Source organism: Somniosus microcephalus, unplaced genomic scaffold (genome assembly GCF_052327205.1).
Source record: "Somniosus microcephalus isolate GS21.2 unplaced genomic scaffold, FLI_Smic_1.0 unresolved_chr6, whole genome shotgun sequence".
Classification (NCBI taxonomy): domain Eukaryota; kingdom Metazoa; phylum Chordata; class Chondrichthyes; order Squaliformes; family Somniosidae; genus Somniosus; species Somniosus microcephalus.
This window is the reverse complement of record NW_028225184.1, coordinates 40507179-40529285: the sequence shown is the minus strand read 5'-3', so window position 1 is coordinate 40529285 and position 22107 is coordinate 40507179. Positions and strand designations below refer to the sequence as shown.

Genomic DNA, 22107 nt, shown 5'->3' with positions numbered 1-22107 from the left:
AGTGTATCAGGATCCTGCCAGGAGTGTGTGGGGTTTCACAGTGTATCAGGATCCTGCCAGTTGTGTGTGGGGTTTCACAATGTATCAGGATCCTGCCACGTGTGTATGGGGTTTCACAGTGTATCAAGATCCTGCCAGGTGTGTATGGGGTTTCACAGTGTATCAGGATCCTACCAGGTGTGTATGGGGTTTCACAGTGTATCAGGATCCTGCCAGGTGTGTATGGGGTTTCACAATGTATCAGGATCCAGCCTGGTGTGTATTGGGTTTCACAGTGTATTAGAATCCAGCCAGATGTGTATGGGGTTTCACAATGTATCAGGACCCTGCCAGGCAGTTAAAGGGTTTCTCAGTGTATCAATATCCTGCCAGGTGTGTGTGGGGTTTCACCGTGTTTCAGGATCCTTCCAGGTGTTTGTGGGGTTTCACAATGTATCAGGATGCTACCAGGTGTGATTGGGGTTTCACAGTGTATCAGGATCCTGCCTGGTGTGCATTGGGATTCACAGTGTATCAGGATCCTGCCAGGTGCTTATGGGGTTTCACAGTGTATCAGGATCCTGCCAGTTGTGTATGCGGTTTCACAGTGTATCAGGATCCTGCCAGGTGTGTATGGGGTGTCACAGTGTATCAGCTTCCTGCCAGGTGTGTATGGGGTTTCACAGTGTATCAGGATCCGATCAGGTGTGTATGCGGTGTCACAGAGTATCAGCTTCGTGGCAGGGGTGTATGGGGTGTCTGAGTGTATCAGGATCCTGCCAGGTGTGTATGGGGTTTCATAGAGTATCAGGATCCTGCCAGCTGTGTATGGGGCTTCACAGTTTATCAGGATCCTGCCAGGTGTGTATGGGGTTTCACAGTTTATCAGGATCCTGCCAGGTGTGTATGGGGATTCAGTGTATCAGTATCCTGCCAGGTGTGTATGGGGTTTCACAGTGCATCTGGAACCTGCCAGGTAGTTAAGGGTTTTGTCAATGTGTCAGGATCCTGCCAGGTGTGTATGTGGTTTCACAGTGTATCAGGGTTTTGCCAGGTTTCTATGGGGTTTCACAGTGTATCAGGATCATGCCAGGTGTGTATGGGGTTTCACAGTGTATCAGGATCCTGCCAGGTGTGTATGGGGTTTCACAGTGTATCAGGATCCTGCCAGGTGTGTATGCGGTTTCACAGTTTATCAGGATACTGCCAGGTGTGTATGTTGTTTCACAGTGTATCAGGATCCTGCCAGGTGTGTATGGGGTTTCACAGTGTATCAGGATCCTGCCAGGTGTGTATGGGGTTTCACAGTGTATCAGAATCCTGCCAGGTGTGTATGGGGTTTCACAGTGTATCAGGATCCTGCCAGGTGTGTATGGGGTTTCACAGTGTATCAGCATCCTGCCAGGTGTGTAGGAGATTTCGCAGTGTATAAGGATCCTGCCGTGTGTGTGGGGTTTCACAGTGTATCAGGATCCTTCCTGGTGTGTATGGGGTTTCACATTGTATCAGGATCCTGCCAGGTGTGTATGGGGTTTCAGAGTGCATCAGTATCCTGCCAGGTGTGTATGGGGTTTCACAGTGTAACAGGATCCTGCCAGGTGTGTATGGGGTTTCACAGTGTATCAGGATCCTGCCAGGTGTGTATGGGGTTTCACAGTGTATCAGGATCCTGCCAGGTGTGTATGGGGTTTCACAGAGTATCAGTATCCTGCCAGTGTGTATGGGGTTTCACAAAGTATCAGGATCCTGCCAGGTGTGTATGGGGTTTCACAGTGTATCAGCATCCTGCCAGGTGTGTATGGGTTTCACAGTGTATCCGGATCCTGCCAGGTGTGTATGGGGTTTCTCAGTGTATCAGGATCCTGCCAGGTGTCTATGGGGTTTCACAGTGCATTCAGGATCCTGCCAGGTGTGTATAGGGTTTCACAGAGTATCAGGATCCTGCCAGGTATGTATGGGATTGCACAGTGTTTCAGGATCCTGCCAGATGTGTATTGGGTTTCACATTGTATCAGGAACCTGCCAGGTGTGTATGGGGTTTCACAGTGTATCAGGATCTTGCAAGGTGTGTATGGGGTTCCACAGTGTATCAGAATCCTGCCAGGTGTGTATTGGATTTCACAGTGTATCTGAATCCTGCCAGGTGTGTATGGGATTTCACAGTGTATCAGAATCCTGCCAGGTGTGTATGGGGTTCCACAGTGTATCAGAATCCTGCCAGGTGTGTATGGGATTTCACAGTGTAGCAGTATCATAGATTCATAGAGTCGTAGAGTTATACAGCACAGAAAGAGGCCCTTTGGCCCATCGTGTCTGCGCCGCCCATCCATCCCTGTCCAGTCTAATCCCATTTTCCAGCATTTGGTCCATAGCCTTGTATGCAATGGCATTTCAAGTGCTCATCCAAGTGCTTCTTGAATGTTGTGAAGGTTCCTGCCTCTACCACCCTTTCAGGCATTGAGTTCCAGATTCCAATCACCCTCTGGGTGAAAAAGTTCCTCCTCAAATCCCCTCTAAACCTCCTGCCCCTTACCCTGAATCTATGCCCCCTTGTTATTGACGCCTCTACTAAGGGGAAAAGTTCCTCTTTATCTACCCTATCTATGCCCCTCATCATTTTGTGCACCTCACTCAGGTCCCCCCTCAGCCTTCTTTGCTCCAAGGAAAACAACCCCAGCCTGTTAAGTCTTTCTTCATAGCTGAGACGCTCCATCCCAGGTAACATCCTGGTGAATCTTCTCTGCACCCTCTCCAAAGCAATCACATCCTTCCTATAGTGAGGCGACCAGAACTGCACACAAGACTCCAGCTGTGGCCTTAACAGCGTTTTGTACATCTCCATCATAACCTCCCTGCTCTTATATTCTATGCCTCGGCTAATGAAGGCAAGTATCCCATATGCCTTTTTAACCACCTTATCTACCTGTTCCGCTGCCTTCAGGGATCTATGTACATGTACACCAAGGTCCCTCTGACCCTCTGTACTTCCTAGGATCCTGCCACTCATTGTGTATTCCCTTGCCTTATTTGTCCGTCCAAAATGCATCACCTCGCACTTTTCAGGGTTAAATTCCAATTGCCACTTTTCCGCCCATCTGACCAACTCGTTTATATCGTCCTGCAGCCTGAGGCTTTCGTCCTCGCAATTTACCACCCCACCAATTTTCGTGTCATCCGCGAACTTACTGATCATACCTTTCACATTCTCATCCAAATCATTTATGTAGATCACAAACAGCAAGGGACCCAGCACCGATCCCTGAGGTGCCCCACTGGACACAGGCTTCTAGTCACAAATGCAACCTTCGACCATCACCCTCTTCCTCCTGCCACTCAGCCAGTTTAGGATCCAACGCAACAAGGCACACTGGATCCCATGGGCTCTTACCTTCTTGACCAGTCTCCTATGCGGGACTTTGTCAAAACCTTTGTTGAAGTCCATGTAAACCACATCCACAGCATTTCCCTCATCCACACTCCTAGCCGCCCCCTCGAAAAATTCAATCAGATTTGTCAGACATGATTTACCCTTGACAAAGCCATGCTGACTATCCCCGATTAATCCTTGCCTCTCCAAGTGGAGACTAATTTTGTCCCTCAGAATTTTTTTCCAATAATTTCCCTACCACAGATGTTAGGCTCACTGGCCTGTCATTCCCTGGTTTATCCCTGTTACCCTTCTTGTATAATGGTACTACGTTAGCTGTTCTCCAGTCCTCTGGTACATCCCCTGTGGCCAGAGAGGTTCTGAAAATTTGTGTCAGAGCCCCTGCAATCTCCTCCTTTGTCTCATACAACAGCCTGGGATACATCTCGTCCGGGCCTGGGGATTTATCCAATTTTTGGCCTGCTAAAACCGCTAGTACCTCCTCCCTCTCGATGCTAATATGTTCAAGTATGTCACAGTCCCCTTGCCCGATTTCTATGTCTACATCGTCGTTCTCCATAGTGAACACAGATGCAAAAAATTCATTTATAACCCCGCCTACATCATCTGGCTCTGCACACAGATTGCCACTTTGGTCCCTAATGGGCCCTACCCTTTCCCTGGTTATCCCCTTGCCCTTAATATACTTATAAAACATCTTAGGATTTTCCTTTATTTTGCTCGCCAGTGTTATTTCATGGCCCCTCCTCGCCCTCCTAATTTCTTTTTTAAATATGCCCCTGCACTTTTTATACTCCTCTCGGGCTTCTGCCGTCTTTAGTCTTTTGTAACTGCCAAAAGCCCCCCTTTTTTCCCTAATGCATTTTTGTATATCCCTTGTCATCCAAGGTTCCCTTTGCTTGTTGGTCCCACCCTTGACATTTACAGGAACATGTTGGCGTTGTACTCTCTCTATTTCCCTTCTGAAAGCCTCCCACTGTTTTGATGTGGATTTTCCTATAAGTAGCTGCTCCCAGTCCAGTTTGGCCAGATCCTGCCTTATCGTATTAAAATCGGCCTTCCCCCAATTTAGAACCCTTATTTCCGGGCCGTCTTTGTCTTTTTCCATGACCACCTTAAATCTCACCGAGTTATGGTCACTGTCGCCAAAATGCTCTCCTACTGACTCTTCCACCACTTGCCCGGCTACATTCCCCAGAATTAGGTCCAGTACCGTCCCCTCTCTTGTAGGACTTTCTACATGCTGGCTCAAAAAGCTCTCCTGGATGCACTTTAAGAATTCTGCACCCTCTAAGCCTTTCACACTCTGACCATCCCAATTAATATTGGGGAAGTTGAAATCCCCCACGATTATTACCCTATTATTTTAGCACTTCTCTGAGATTTGCCTACATATCTGTTCCTCTATCTCCCCCTCACTGTTTGGGGGCATATAGTACACTCCCAGCAAAGTCCTTGCCCCCTTTCTGTTTTTAAGTTCTACCCATTTGGCCTCATTAGAGGACCCCGCTAATATATCATCCCTCCTTACAGCAGTAATTGACTCCTTAATTAATATTGCAACTCCCCCTCCCCTTTTACACCCCCCTCTGTCTCGCCTGAAGATTCTATGCCCCGGAATATTGAGCTGCCAGTCCTGACCCTCCCTCAACCATGTCTCTGTGATAGCAACAATATCGTACTCCCATGTGTTCAACAACAACTTCAGTTCATCCACCTTATTTGCAAGACTCCTTGCATTAAAATAAATGCCTTCCAGCCCTGCCATATTCCCTTTTGCCATCACATGTTTGCTCTGCCTTCCCAGCTGACTTGTTTTTTCCTCCGTATTTGGCTGTAAATCACCCCATACTATAGCTCCACTCTTTACCCCATTCCCCTGCCAAGTTAGTTTAAACCCACACCAGCAGTGCTAGCAAACCTCCCCGCTGTGAGGATCCTGCCAGGTGTGTATGGGGTTTCAGTGTACCAGGATCCTGCCACGTGTGTATGGGGTTTCACAGTGAATCAGGATCCTGCCAGGTGTGTATGTGGTTTCACAGTGTATCAGGGTCCTGCCAGGTGTGTATGGTGTTTCACAGTGTATCAGGATCCTGCCAGGTGTGTAAGGGGTTTCATAGTGTATCAGGAACCTGCCAGGTGTGTATGGATTTTCACAGTGTATCACGATCCTGCCAGGTGTGTATGGGGTTGCACAGTGTATCAGGAGCCTGCCTGGTGTGTATGGTGTTTCACAGTGTATCAGCAACCTGACAGGTGTGTATGGGGATTCTCAGTGTATCAGGACCCTGCCAGGTGTGCATGGGGTTTCACAGTGTATCAGGTTCCTGCCAGGTGTGTATGGGGTTTCACAATGTATCAGGAATCGGCCAGGTGTGTATGGGGTTTCACAGTGTATCAGGATCCTGCCAGGTGTGTATGGGGTTTCACAGTGTATCAGGATCCTGCCAGGTGTGTATGGGATTTCACAATGTATCAGGATCCTGCCAGGTGTGTATGGGGTTTCACAGTGTATCAGGATCCTGCCAGTTGTGTGTGGGGGGTTTCACAGTGTATCAGGATCCTGCCAGGTGTGTATGGGGTTTCACAGTGAATCAGGATCCTGCCAGGTGTGTATGTGGTTTCACAGTGTATCAGGATCCTGACAGGTGTGTATGGGGTTTCACAGTGTATCAGGATCCTGCCAGGTGTGCATGGTGTTTCACAGTGTATCAGGAACCTGCCAGGTGTGTATGGGGTTTCACAGTGTATCAGGAACCTGCCAGATGTGTATGGGGTTTCACAGTGTATCAGGATCCTGCCAGGTGTGTATGGGGTTTCACAGTGTATCAGGATCCTGCCAGGTGTGTATGGGGTTTCACAGTGTATCAGGATCCTACCTGGTGTGTATGGGGTTTCACAGTGTATCAGGATCCTGCCAGGTGTGTATGGGGTTTCACAGTGTATCAGGATCCTGCCAGGTGTCAATGGGGTTTCAGTGTATAAGGATCCTGCCAGGTACGTATGGGTTTTCACAGTGAATCAGGATCCTGCCAGGTGTGTATGTGGTTTCACAGTGTATCAGGAACCTGCCAGGTGTGTATGGGGTTTCACAGTGTATCAGGATCCTGTCAGGTGTGTATGGGGTTTCACCGCGTATCAGGAACCTGCCAGGTGTGTATGGGGTTTCACAGTGTATCAGGATCCTGCCATGTGTGTATGGGGGTTCACAGTGTATCAGGATCCTGCCAGGTGTGTATGGGGTTTCACAGTGTATCAGGATCCTGCCAGGTGTGTATGGGGTTTCACAGTGTATCAGGATCCTGCCAGATGTATATGGGGTTTCACAGTATATCAGGATCCTGCCAGATGTGAATGGGTTTTCACAGTGTATCAGGATCCTGCCAGGTGTGTATGGGGTTTCAGTATATCAGGATCCTGCCAGGTGTGTATGGGGTTTCAATGTGTATCAGTATCCTGCCAGGTGTGTATGGGGTTTCGCAGTGTATCAGGATCCTTCCAGATATGTATTTGGTTTCACAGTGTATCAGGATACTGCCAGGTGTGTATGGGGATTCACAGTGTATCATTATCCTGCCAGGTGTGTATGGGGTTTCCCAGTGTATCAGTATCCTGCCAGGTGTGTATGGGGTTCCACAGTGTAAAAGGATCCTGCCAGGTGTGTATGGGGTTTCACAGTTTATCAGGATCCCGACAGGTTTGTATGGGGTTTCACAGTGTATCAGGATCCTGCCAGGTGTGCATGGGGATTCACAGTGTATCAGGATCCTGCCAGGTATGTATGGGGTTTCGCAGTGTATCAAGAACCTGCCAGGTATGTATGGGGTTTCACAGTGTATCAGGATCCTGTCAGGTGTGTATGGAGTTTCACAGTGTAACAGGATCCTGCCAGGTGTGTATGGGGTTTCACAGAGTATCAGGATCCTGCCAGGTGTGTATGGGGTTTCACAGTGTATCAGGAACCTGCCAGGTATGTATGTTGTTTCACAGTGTATCAGGATCCTGCCAGGTGTGTATGGGGTTTCACAGTGAATCAGGATCCTGCCAGGTGTGTATGTGGTTTCACAGTGTATCAGGAACCTGCCAGGTGTGTATGGGGTTTCACAGTGTATCAGGATCCTGCCAGGTGTGTATGGGGTTTCACCGCGTATCAGGAACCTGCCAGGTGTATATGGGGTTTCACAGTGTATCAGGATCCTGCCAGGTGTGTATGGGGTTTCACAGTGTATCAGGATCCTGCCAGGTGTGTATGGGGGTTCACAGTGTATCAGGATCCTGCCAGGTGTGTATGGGGTTTCACAGTGTATCAGGATCCTGCCAGGTGTGTATGGGGTTTCACAGTGTATCAGGATCCTGCCAGATGTATATGGGGTTTCACAGTATATCAGGATCCTGCCAGATGTGAATGGGTTTTCACAGTGTATCAGGATCCTGCCAGGTGTGTATGGGGTTTCAGTATATCAGGATCCTGCCAGGTGTGTATGGGGTTTCAATGTGTATCAGTATCCTGCCAGGTGTGTATGGGGTTTCGCAGTGTATCAGGATCCTTCCAGATATGTATTTGGTTTCACAGTGTATCAGGATACTGCCAGGTGTGTATGGGGATTCACAGTGTATCATGATCCTGCCAGCTGTGTATGGGGTTTCCCAGTGTATCAGGATACTGCCAGGTGTGTATGGGGTTCCACAGTGTATAAGGATCCTGCCAGGTGTGTATGGGGTTTCACAGTTTATCAGGATCCCGACAGGTTTGTATGGGGTTTCACAGTGTATCAGGATCCTGCCAGGTGTGTATGGGGATTCACAGTGTATCAGGATCCTGCCAGGTATGTATGGGGTTTCGCAGTGTATCAAGAACCTGCCAGGTATGTATGGGGTTTCACAGTGTATCAGGATCCTGTCAGGTGTGTATGGAGTTTCACAGTGTAACAGGATCCTGCCAGGTGTGTATGGGGTTTCACAGAGTATCAGGATCCTGCCAGGTGTGTATGGGGTTTCACAGTGTATCAGGAACCTGCCAGGTATGTATGTTGTTTCACAGTGTATCAGGATCCTGCCAGGTGTGTATGGGGTTTCACAGTGTATCAGGATCCTGCCAGGTGTGTATGGGGCTTCACAGTGTATCAGGATCCCGCCAGATGTGTCTGGTGTTTCACAGTTGATCGGGATCCTGCCAGTTGTGTATGGGGATTCACAGTGTATCAGGATCCTACCAGGTGTGTGTGTGTTTTCATAGTGTATCAGGATCCTTCCAGGTGTATATGTGGTTTCACAGTGTATCAGGATCCTGCCAGGTCTGTATGGGGTTTCACAGTATATCAGGACCCTGCCAGGTCATTATGGGGTTTCACAGTGTATCAGGATCCTGCCAGGTCTGTATGGGGTTTCACAGTATATCAGGATCCTGCCAGGTCTGTATGTGGTTTCACAGTGTATCTGGATCCGGCCAGGCGTGTATGGAGTTTCACTGTATATCAGGATCCTTCCAGGTCTGTATGGGGTTTCACTGTATATCAGGATCCTGCCAGGTTTGTATGGGGTTTCACAGTGTATCAGGATCCTTCCATGTGTGTATGGGGTTTCACAGTGTACCAGGACCCTGCAATATGTGTATGGGGTTTAACAGTTTACCTGGACCCTTCGATGTGTGTTTGGGGTTTCACAGTGTACCAGGACCCTGCGATGTTTGTTTGGGGTTTCACAGTGTACCAGGACCCTGCGATGTGTCTATGAGGTTTCACAGTGTACCAGGACCCTGCGATGTGTGTTTGGCGTTTCACAGTGTACCAGGACCCTGCGATGTGTGTTTGGGGTTTCACAGTGTACCAGTACCCTGCGATGTGTGATTGGCGTTTCACAGTGTACCAGGACCCTGCGATGTGTGTATGGGGCTTCACAGTGTACCAGGACCCTACGATGTGTGTTTGGGGTTTCACAGTGTACCAGGAACCTGCGATGTGTGTTTGGGGTTTCACAGTGTACCAGGACCCTGCGATGTGTGTTTGGGGTTTCACAGTGTACCAGGACCCTGCGATGTGTGTTTGGGGTTTCACAGTGTAACAGGACCCTGCGATGTGTGTTTGGGGTTTCACAGTGTACCAGTACCCTGCGATGTGTGTTTGGGGTTTCACAGTGTACCAGGACCCTGCGATGTGTGTTTGGGGTTTCACAGTGTACCAGGACCCTGCGATGTGTGTTTGGGGTTTCACAGTGTACCAGGACCCTGCGATGTGTGTTTGGGGTTTCACAGTGTACCAGGACCCTGCGATGTGTGTTTGGGGTTTCACAGTGTACCAGGGCCGTGCGATGTGTGTTTGGGGTTTCACAGTGTACCAGGACCCTGCGATGTGTGTTTGGGGTTTCACAGTGTACCAGGACCCTGCGATGTGTGTTTGGGGTTTCACAGTGTACCAGGACCCTGCGATGTGTGTTTAGGGTTTCACAGTGTACCAGGACCCTGCGATGTGTGTTTGGGGTTTCACAGTGTACCAGGAACCTGCGATGTGTGTTTGGGGTTTCACAGTGTACCAGGACGCTGCGATGTGTGTTTGGGGTTTCACAGTGTAACAGGACCCTGCGATGTGTGTTTGGGGTTTCACAGTGTACCAGGACCCTGCGATGTGTGTTTGGGGATTCACAGTGTAACAGGACCCTGCGATGTGTGTTTGGGGTTTCACAGTGTAACAGGACCCTGCGATGTGTGTTTGGGGTTTCACAGTGTACCAGGACCCTGCGATGTGTGTTTGGGGTTTCACAGTGTACCAGGACCCTGCGATGTGTGTTTGGGGTTTCACAGTGTACCAGGACCCTGCGATGTGTGTTTGGGGTTTCACAGTGTACCAGGACCCTGCGATGTGTGTTTGGGGTTTCACAGTGTACCAGGAACCTGCGATGTGTGTTTGGGGTTTCACAGTGTACCAGGACCCTGCGATGTGTGTTTGGGGTTTCACAGTGTAACAGGACCCTGCGATGTGTGTTTGGGGTTTCACAGTGTACCAGGACCCTGCGATGTGTGTTTGGGGTTTCACAGTGTACCAGGACGCTGCGATGTGTGTTTGGGGTTTCACAGTGTATCAGGAACCTGCGATGTGTGTTTGGGGTTTCACAGTGTAACAGGACCCTGCGATGTGTGTTTGGGGTTTCACAGTGTACCAGGACCCTGCGATGTGTGTTTGGGGTTTCACAGTGTACCAGGACGCTGCGATGTGTGTTTGGGGTTTCACAGTGTATCAGGAACCTGCGATGTGTGTTTGGGGTTTCACAGTGTACCAGGACACTGCGATGTGTGTTTGGGGTTTCACAGTGTACCAGGACCCTGCGATGTGTGTTTGGGGTTTCACAGTGTACCAGGACCCTGCGATGTGTGTTTGGGGTTTCACAGTGTACCAGGACTCTGCGATGTGTGTTTGGGGTTTCACAGTGTACCAGGACCCTGCGATGTGTGTTTGGGGTTTCACAGTGTACCAGGACCCTGCGATGTGTGTTTGGGGTTTCACAGTGTACCAGGACCCTGCGATGTGTGTTTGGGGTTTCACAGTGTACCAGGACCCTGCGATGTGTGTTTGGGGTTTCACAGTGTACCAGGACGCTGCGATGTGTGTTTGGGGTTTCACAGTGTACCAGGACCCTGCGATGTGTGTTTGGGGTTTCACAGTGTATCAGGAACCTGCGATGTGTGTTTGGGGTTTCACAGTGTACCAGGACCCTGCTATGTGTGTTTGGGGTTTCACAGTGTACCAGGACCCAGCGATGTGTGTTTGGGGTTTCACAGTGTACCAGGACCCTGCGATGTGTGTTTGGGGTTTCACAGTGTACCAGGACGCTGCGATGTGTGTTTGGGGTTTCAAAGTGTACCAGGACCCTGCGATGTGTGTTTGGTGTTTCACAGTGTACCAGGACCCTGCGATGTGTGTTTGGGGTTTCACAGTGTACCAGGAACCTGCGATGTGTGTTTGGGGTTTCACAGTGTAACAGGACCCTGCGATGTGTGTTTGGGGTTTCACAGTGTACCAGGACCCTGCGATGTGTGTTTGGGGTTTCACAGTGTAACAGGACCCTGCGATGTGTGTTTGGGGTTTCACAGTGTACCAGGACCCTGCGATGTGTGTTTGGGGTTTCACAGTGTACCAGGACCCTGCGATGTGTGTTTGGGATTTCACAGTGTACCAGGACCCTCCGATGTGTGTTTGCGGTTTCACAGTGTACCAGGATCCTGCGATGTGTATTTGGGGTTTCACAGTGTACCAGGACCCTGCGATGTGTGTTTGGGATTTCACAGTGTACCAGGACCCTCCGATGTGTGTTTGCGGTTTCACAGTGTACCAGGACCCTGCGATGTGTGTTTGGGGTTTCACAGTGTACCAGGAACCTGCGATGTGTGTTTGGGGTTTCACAGTGTACCAGGACCCTGCGATGTGTGTTTGGGGTTTCACAGTGTACCAGGACCCTGCGATGTGTGTTTGGGGTTTCACAGTGTACCAGGATCCTGCGATGTGTGTTTGGGGTTTCACAGTGTACCAGGACCCTGCGATGTGTGTTTGGGATTTCACAGTGCACCAGGACCCTGCGATGTGTGTTTGGGGTTTCACAGTGTACCAGGACCCTGCGATGTGTGTTTGGGATTTCACAGTGCACCAGGACCCTGCGATGTGTGTTTGGGGTTTCACAGTGTACCAGGATCCTGCGATGTGTGTTTGGGGTTTCACAGTGTACCAGGACCCTGCGATGTGTGTTTGGGGTTTCACAGTGTACCAGGACCCTCCGATGTGTGTTTGCGGTTTCACAGTGTACCAGGACCCTGCGATGTGTGTTTGGGGTTTCACAGTGCACCAGGACCCTCCGATGTGTGTTTGCGGTTTCACAGTGTACCAGGACCCTCCGATGTGTGTTTGCGGTTTCACAGTGTACCAGGACCCTGCGATGTGTGTTTGGGATTTCACAGTGCACCAGGACCCTCCGATGTGTGTTTGCGGTTTCACAGTGTACCAGGACCCTCCGATGTGTGTTTGCGGTTTCACAGTGTACCAGGACCCTGCGATGTGTGTTTGGGGTTTCACAGTGTAACAGGACCCTGCGATGTGTGTTTGGGGTTTCACAGTGTACCAGGACCCTGCGATGTGTGTTTGGGGTTTCACAATCTACCAGGATCCTGCCACGTGTAGGCAATGAGCAGTTGGATTAACTGGAGAATACAAGACCTCTAAATTTACCAATAATTCCAAAATCTGAATTAATTGTAATTTGAACCTATGCAGAACTTTGGTGGATTAATCACGAATCCAAATGCCGTTTAATGCTGTATCTCCAGCCTTTGTACCACTGACTGGCAGATTCTGACCACCTCTCAACAAACGGCTACTGTCAAACATTCTGATTCTCAAGTGAAATAAACTTTCCTCACTTACCTTTCAGGTGACTGGGTACTTCGGATAAACCTTGTCCGATGTTCATGCAAACAAATGGGTCACAACCTGTTGAAATCAATGACCTTTCATGAAATCAGATCTGTGTGATATTATAGTAAACTCTGCAGTGTTTGAATCTGAATTTGCATTCCATGTGTGATGTTACCGTACCATGTTCCTCTATTTCTTTCAGTATTTTGTCCAGCTTTGGTAACCTGTGGTGCATTTTCATCAAGGATTCCCACATCACCCTTCGGGCCCCAGAGCCTTTCTCCATCACCAAAGTTAGGAGAAGTTTGGAACTGTCTGCCCGGTTTCCCTCCTCCGCGAGCTCAGTGACTTTCTGTAAAGAATAGTAATGAATCTATTGAGGTGCGGAGTCAAAGACAAGCACTGATAATGAGATGGAAAGGGTCTGCATAGTGATGGGATCTCCCCATTGTTCTGAGCACAGAAGGTAATCACTGGGACGGGTACTGATCCATTTTGAACAAGAGCTAAATATTCTGTAAACATCTTGATTCGCTCATTAACGGGAAATAATTGAGATAGAAGGAAAATAGAAATCAGAAATATTGTTCTAGGAGAGTGAGGAATCAAAGAGAATCAGCAATAGTTTTAATGGGATTAGTTCTCTCTCTCCCTCAGTGTCCAACATGACATCAGATTCTTGATTGACAATATGATACACTCGTTTCTCACACTTACTTCCTGCTGTCACACTTTTTTAATATACTGAGAACTAAAACACCAGCGAATCAGAACTCCCCTGGCAGGAAAGGGATGCATCTGAAGTGAGGGAAGCAGCTGCAAAACTTCCTGGGAAATTAAACTGACTGATGGAAAAAACCACTGTTGGTTAATTCGTCAGCAGAATCGACCAATAATAAAAATAAGGACAACAATTCCAATCACGCCAATCGAATGCTTCTCCTGCAATTGAAATGAAAGACACTGAATTTTTGCACAATCACTGCCGGTATGAAATCTCAGTAACCGGAAGCACGTGTCCACCAATGGATAGTCAGGACTTCAATCACCAACTGATATCTATATAGGGCTTTTAAAGTAGAAACTAGTCCCAGGGTGTTTCAGAGAGGCGGAATCAAACAATGAACCCGAGGCAAAGCATTTTAATTAGCGGATGTGCTCTGAAGCTGGAGGAAAGGTAAGGGTTAAGGAGCAGAGGGAGGTGGGGGCAGAGGGGTTGATGGAGTGAATTCCTGAGCGTGGGGCTCAAGACAACTGAACGCTCAGCCACCAGTGGTGGTGTGAAGGACTGCGTGCAAAAGAAGCCAGAATCAGAGCAACGGAGAATTCCCATGGCATGGCAGGCTTTAGGGCTGGAGTGGGTTAGAGAGATAGGAAGGGTCGAGGACTTTAAGTTATTTAAAGAGCAGAATGGGAATTTTAAAATGAAGGCATTCGAGGAGCGGGAACCAGGAAAGGTTAGTGAGCACACCAGAGATATTTGAATGACAACTGGGCAGGTTGCAGGCAGCAGAATTTGGGAGTTGCTGAAGATTAGAGAGGGTTTAAGGAGGGAGGCCGGCCAGGGGAGCATTGGGACAGTCGGGTTTAGAGATGGGCCGAGGCAGGGGCGGGCAATGTTACGGGGATAGAAGTAGGCGATCTTTGTGATGGCGAGTATATGGTGCAGGGAGTACAGCTCAAGGTTGGGTGTGGAGGTGGTGAACAGCCTAGCTTAGTCACCAGCAGTGGCCGGGGAGGGAGATGGAATCAAGCAATGAGGAGATGGAATTTCTGGTGGGGTAGCAGACGATTGCATCAGTCTTTCCAATGTTTAACTGGAGGAAAATGGGGAGTGACGTTCCACACCAAGATCGCAGCGGCAGGTCATTTACACAGATGCATTTAGTTTTGGAAACTCAATTATAGGAAGGAAATACATCTCTTTGAAAAACTGTTCAGCACGTTCACTGGGATGTGGAATTCCTTTTATAAAGGGAGTTTGAGAACTTAGGGCTCATGCTTTGCGAGTTGAGTGGATTAGGTGAGGAGTTGATGGAAGTCTTCAATTTCTGAAAATTTATGATGAAAGAAATGTTTACAGATGGTTTCCACTTTCTGGTCAAAAGCCACGAATTTAGGCAAATTCGAAGTATTAAGGGTGAGGGTGGACACACTTTTTTCCGTTCATGGTGGTTAGAATGTATAATTTACTCCCACAAACTTTGAGGAAGCAAGTCGATAAATTGTTATATAAGATAATTTGCTTTCGAGAAAAAGCAATGTTAGAGTGCATGGATTGAACAGATGGATAGCATTAGACTAGGTGGGATATTAACAGTGCTGGGTAGTAAACAGGATGTTGGGATTAGATTAGGTGGGTTATTAACGGTAAGTGTAGTGAACAGGACCTTGGGATTAGACTAGCTGGGATATTAACGTTAATGGGTAGTGAGCAGGAGGTTGGGATTAGACTAGGTGGGATATTAACGGTAATGGGTAGTGAGCAGGAGGTTGAGATTAGATTAGCTGAGATATTAACGGTAATGGGTAGTGAGCAGGAGGTTGGGTTTAGACTAGATGGGATATTAATGGTAATGGGTAGTGAGCAGGAGGTTAGGATTAGACTAGGTGGGATATTAACGGTAATGGGTAGAGAGCAGGATGTTGAGATTAGATTGATGGGATATTAACGGTAATGGGTAGTGAGCAGGAGGTTAGGATTAGACTAGGTGGGATATTAACGGTAATGGGTAGAGAGCAGGATGTTGAGATTAGATTGATGGGATATTAACGGTAATGGGTAGTGAGCAGGAGGTTGGGTTTAGACTAGATGGGATATTAATGGTAATGGGTAGTGAGCAGGAGGTTAGGATTAGACTAGGTGGGATATTAACGGTAATGGGTAGAGAGCAGGATGTTGAGATTAGATTGATGGGATATTAACGGTAATGGGTAGTGAGCAGGAGGTTAGGATTAGACTAGGTGGGATATTAACGGTAATGGGTAGAGAGCAGGGTATTGAGATTAAATTGATGGGATATTAACGGTAATGGGTAGTGAGCAGGAGTTTGGGATTAGACTAGGTGGGATATTAACGGTAATGGGCTGTGAGCATGAGGTTGCGATTAGACTAGGTGGGATATTAACTGTAATGGGCAGTGAGCAGGAGTTTGGGATTAGACTAGGTGGGATATTAACAGTTATGCATAGTGAGCAGGAGGTTGGGATTGGACTCGTTGGGATATTAACTGTAATGGGCAGTGAGCAGGAGTTTGGGATTAGACTAGGTGGGATATTAATTGTAATGGACAGTGAGCAGGAAGTTGAGATTAGGCTCGTTGGGATATTAACAGTAATGGGCAGTGAGCAGGAGGTTGGGATTAGACTAGGTGGGATATTAACGGTAATGGGTAGTGAGCAGAGGTTGGGATTAGACTAGGTGGAATATTAACAGTTATGGGTAGTGAGCAGGAGGTTGGGATTAGACTAGGTGGGATATTAACTGTAATGGGCAGTGAGCAGGAGGATGAGATTAGACTAGGTGGGATATTAATTTTAATGGACAGTGAGCAGGAGGTTGGGATTAGACTAGTTGGGATATTAATTTTAATGGACAGTGAGCAGGAGGTTGGGATTAGGCTCGTTGGAATATTAACAGTAATGGGCAGTGAGCAGGAGGTTGGGATTAGACTAGGTGGGATATTAATTGTAATGGACAGTGAGCAGGAGGTTGGGATTAGACTAGGTGGGATATTAATTGTAATAGGCAGTGAGCAGGAGTTTGGGATTAGACTAGGTGGGATATTAATTGAAAAGGACTGTGAACAGGAGGTTGGGATTAGACTAGGTGGGATATTAACGTTAATGGACAGAAAGCAGAAGGTTGGGATTAACTAGGTGTGATATTAACGGTAATGGGCAGTGAGCAGGAGGTTGGGATTAGACTAGGTGGGATATTAATTGTAATGGGCAGTGAGCAGGAGGTTGGGATTAACCTCGGTGCCTCGGACGAGAAAACAAACAATTGCACTATTTTGAATGGGGAGAGTCCCGTTTTCCATCCCCACACTGCTTTTTTGGATTTTTTCCTTTATTTTTGTCTCAATCTTTCACCATATGAGCTCTTCTGTTTTTTAATATCTTTTCTTTAACCCAGAGGTGATTTTTGTGTGTCATCTAACATTTCCCCGATTTACTAACAAATAGTTTCCTGGTCACTCAGCTCATTGTCTTCCCTCTAACTCCTGTCTGTTGCCTCCGGTCTCTCCTTTCCCAATCCCAGTAAAACCGTTTCCCTTTGTTTTCAGTCCGCACAAGAGTTATACCTGAACCGTTCCCCTGTCCTTTGTACAGATACTGATGGATCCGCTGGGTATTTTCACCTCTTCGTATCATTGTTTCAGACTCACAATATTTGCAGTTTTATCCATTTCTTTGATATTTTGCCAATTCCATTCTTTAACATTCTACGATTCCAATATTTGATATTGCAACAATTCTCAGTGGCAGTGAGGAAACCAAATCAAATCAGATGTTGGATGTGCTAGCAGATCAATATTAAGCAGATGTAGTGAGATAATCCCGCTAATTTATTAATCATTGGTGTGACGGTACTTAGAATACTGTTCTGATTTCCTCAGTTAACAAGGTTATCGCAGCTATCGAAGAGATCGACTAGAGTGATTGAGAGAGTGGAGGGGTTGGATTAGGAGGAGCTATTGTGTAAATTGGGCCTGTTCTCACTGGAAGAGAAAAGGTTGAGAGGTGATGTGATTACTGGTTCACTTTGTCCAGTGTATTAGAAACAGAGGACACAACAAGTGCTTGAAGGGTAAATTCAAAACTACTCTGTGGAAAAACATTTCAGTGAGCGAGTGGTCAATCTGGGGAACAGGCTCCCTCAGGAGACGTTGGAAGCAGTTAATATTGAATCATTAAACGGCAAATTAGATAGATTGATTTCAGAAAATCATATGTTGGGTTGCAGTATATGAATATTTTGAGATATGACAGGTGGTATGTAGCATGCTTGGGAGGAAGAGATGACTTTGGATCTAAGGTTCACAAAGCTCTCCACCTCTGGGGTTTTCCTCAACTCATGAGTCTGTTGTAGATTAATTAATAGAGATCGGTCAGTCAACAACTCCATCATCATTGCAGCATTCAATACCAGGGTTTGGAGGAGACTTACACAGACCTTGGTCTTTGCTCATCAAGCAATTCCTTGGCTCCTATGTTAGAATATTCTGTCAGCGCTGCGATGTTAGAATAATCTAAACTCATTCTTTGTCCCTTCCACTCACGTGATACTCTTGTCCACTGAAATGGTCCTCGCCTGTTAACCAGAGACCGAGTCCCTCCACACCCTCTTCAACCGCCTGTTCCAGTCTGTCCCGGTAGAATTTCGTCAACTGGAACAGCTGGTAATCATCGCACTTTGTGAAGAACTTATTGATTGTCGAGTTCGGATCTGTGAACACAAAGAACCACATTAACAAACAGCTTCTAAAAACCCGCATACATCACATGTGTTACATTCCATCAATCTATATAGGCAATTCTGTGTGCAAATTTGTCAAACACGACTTATTGACAGCTAATCAGTTCTAGCCACCCGGATCATCCCCTCTATCTGTAAATGTTCACTAATTTGTCCTTCAAATAGAGATTCCAGGAGTTTGCTCACAACACAGTCTCCCCCTCTATCTCATTCCCACCACAAAATATCCTATTTACATTCCTATTCTTTAACTGTGTACATATAGATTATATCTTAAGATAGCTCCAGGGAACATCCTAGTGTTCCAGGGTGGACATAGAACCATGTAGTAATACTGGTATCCACAAATATATTTTCACTCTCCTCAAAATGTTATAATCAGGATCGTTTCTTTCCGACACCCATTCAAAACTAAATTCTGTCTCATAGTTAATAGATCACAGCACCCAGTGGACAAGGGCAGAAGGTGCATGGGGACCCCATAACCTCCCATTTACCCTCCAAGTCACACAGCGACCACACTTGGACCAGGCCCGACCTGTTAGTCATCATCGTTGGGTCAAAATCATGGAAACCTCTACCCAAGTGTTCCTGTTTCAACAATTTTATTTATTCCACTCTCTAGTCTCGGATCTGCACATTCCCCACCTTCCAGTCAAATCAACCGATACCCTCCCACTGCTCCACTCACCCACCCTCCCACTACTCCATTCACACACCCACCCACTGCTCCATTCACCCACCCTCCCGCTGCACCACTCATCCACCCTCCCGCTGCTCCATTCACCCACCCTCCCGCTGTTCCATTCACAAACCCTCTCGCTACTCCATTCACCCACCCTCCCACTGCTCGATTCACCCACCCTCCCGCTGCTCCATTCAAACACCCTCCCGCCGCTCCATTCACCCACCCTCCCGCTGCTCCATTCACCCACCCTCCCACTGCTCCATTCACCCACCCTCCCGCTGCTCCATTCACCCACTCTCCCACTGCTCCATTCACCGATTCCATAAAATGATTGCTGCTGGTCGGTTCAGATCACGGCCGTCCCTTCCCTTCTCCATGAACTCACTCTATTGCTCCAAGAACGTGAACTCTTCCCTCCTGCTCCAGCCTTGCCGCCCTACATTGACCTGCCTCATATCTCCCTCCTTATGCAGCGCAGTGCAAAGCATTCCAGAGACCACCACCTTGAGGCCGTGATTTTTAGACCTGAGCCTCAGTCTTAATATTCCCTTATTGCTCTCCTATTCTTGTACCCCACCTGCCTCTCCAGAACGCCCACTCGGAGTGGCTTCCTGCTCAGGAAGACCATCCTCTGAGTCACTGTCTCTATCCACATTACAGTCACCAATTCTAGGTATGTATTGGACATTTCCAGTATTCAGGGTCTGGCTCCACCTGTGACTGCAGTGCCCCTCCATATCGTCACTCACTTCCCTCTTCCTACTCAGCCCCTATTCTATTCCCTCTTCCTGTGTGAGCTGCAGGTTGTTGCACGAGATCTGGACCCTTTGTTGGGACAGAAATGATATTTAAATGAATTTTCTGAACCTACCTTTGTCCTTTCTCATTCTTGAAGATGTTGGATATTCTCCCCTGTTTGGAGCTTCAGCCATGTTGGTGACAGGCGTTCCCAGATTCTAACGCTCTGCATTAAATACAATATTATTAAGAGGTCTAGATGGAAATATTGAAATAAAAAGCAGAACGTTGCCTTGTTAAAGATGATATCAAGTCCCTCCTCCCCATCAGTACAACAGCAGTTAGATCTGGGAGCGAACATTTCCATAGTGTTACGATCAACACTCCATATCAGGTGTGACACAGACAGCTGCCCAGTGAAATCCAGTGAGTCCCGCTGAGCATCACAACCGAGTACCACGCGGGCTCCCGTCGGCCGAGAATCCGCACTGGGAGCATCAATTGGTGAGATTTACTCACAGTACAGGCTGAGACTCCACACTGGGAGCACCCGTTGGTGAGATGTACTCACACAGTGCAGGCCGAGACTCCGCACTGGGAGCACCCATTGGTGAGATTTACTCACACAGTGCAGGCCGAGAATCTGCACTGGGAGAACCCATTGGTGAGAATTACTCACAAAGTACAGGCCGAGACTCTGCACTGGGCGCAACCATTGGTGAGATTTACTCACACAGTACAGGCCGAGACTCCGCACTGAGAGCAACCATTGGTGAGATTTACTCACAGTACAGGCCGAGACTCTGCACTGGGAGCACCCACTGGTGAGATTTACTCACACAGTGCAGGCCGAGACTCTGCACTGGGAGCACCCATTGGTGAGATTTACTCACACAGTGCAGGCCGAGACTCTGCACTGGGAGCACCCATTGGTGAGATTTACTCACAGAACAGGCCGAGACTCTGCACTGGGAGCAACCATTGGTGAGATTTACTCACACAGTACAGGCCGAGACTCATCACTGGGAGCACCCATTGGTGAGAATTACTCACACAGTACAGGCCGAGACTCTGCACTGGGAGCAACCATTGGTGAGATTTACTCACACAGTACAGGCCGAGACTCCGCACTGAGAGCAACCATTGGTGAGATTTACTCACAGTACAGTCCGAGACTCTGCACTGGGAGCACCCACTGGTGAGATTTACTCACACAGTGCAGGCCGAGACTCTGCACTGGGAGCACCCATTGGTGAGATTTACTCACACAGTGCAGGCCGAGGCTCTGCACTGGGAACACCCATTGGTGAGATTTACTCACAGAACAGGCCGAGACTCTGCACTGGGAGCACCCATTGGCGAGATTTACTCACACAGTGCAGGCCGAGACTCTGCACTGGGAGCACCCATTGGTGAGATTTACTCACACAGTACAGGCTGAGAGTCTGCTCTGGGAGCAACCATTGGTGAGATTTACTCACACAGTGCAGGCCGAGACTCTGCTCTGGGAGCAACCATTGGTGAGATTTACTCACACAGTGCAGGCCGAGACTCTGCACAGGGAGCACCCATTGGTAAGATTTACTCACACAGTACAGGCCGAGACTCTGCACTGGGAGCAACCATTGGTGAGATGTACCCTAACAGTGCAGGCCGAGACTCTGCACTGGGAGCAACTATTGGTGAGATTTACTCACACAGTGCAGGCCGAGACTCCGCACTGGGAGCGCCCATTGGTGAGATTTACTCACACAGTGCAGGCCGAGACTCTGCACAGGGAGCACCCATTGGTAAGAATTACTCATACAGTGCAGGCCGAGACTCTGCACTGGGAGCACCCATTGGTGATATTTACTCACAGTACAGGCCGAGACTCCGCACTGGGAGCGCCCATTGGTGAGATTTACTCACACAGTGCAGGCCGAGACTCTGCACTGGGAGCACCCATTGGTGAGATTTACTCACACAGTGCAGGCCGAGACTCTGCACTGGGAGCACCCATTGGTGAGATTTTCTCATACAGTGCAGGCCGAGACTCTGCACAGCGAGCACCCATTGGTGAGATTTACTCACAGTACAGGCCGAGACTCTGCACTGGGAGCACCCATTGGTGAGGTTTTCTCATACAGTGCAGGCCGAGACTCTGCACAGGGAGCACCCATTGGTAAGATTTACTCACACAGTGCAGGCCGAGACTCTGCACAGGGAGCACCCATTGGTGAGATGTACCCTAACAGTGCAGGCCGAGACTCTGCACTGGGAGCACCCATTGGTGAGATGTACCCTAACAGTGCAGGCCGAGACACTGCACTGGGAGCACCCATTGGTGAGATGTACCCTAACAGTGCAGGCCAAAACCAGACTTATTACTGAGGTAGAGAATATTCTGCAGGTAAATATGGAGCGGGTGATCATTGATAAATTATATGATCCTTCA

The 22107-nt window shown here is 48.2% G+C and overlaps 1 protein-coding gene across 1 annotated transcript in view; it reads right to left on the bottom strand.

Annotated features, from left to right (window-relative positions):
• Positions 1 to 19864, bottom strand: part of LOC147087221 (putative G protein-coupled receptor 139) — a 58926-nt gene extending 39062 nt beyond the window's left edge. Inside the window, exons 1-2 of the mRNA XM_085978120.1 lie at positions 19804 to 19864; positions 12772 to 12837 (exon numbers count right to left, since the gene is read on the bottom strand). Coding sequence (XP_085834246.1) covers positions 12772 to 12837; positions 19804 to 19864 — 127 coding nt within the window. The remainder of the gene's footprint in view (positions 1 to 12771; positions 12838 to 19803) is intronic.
• Positions 19865 to 22107: the final 2243 nt, after the last annotated feature.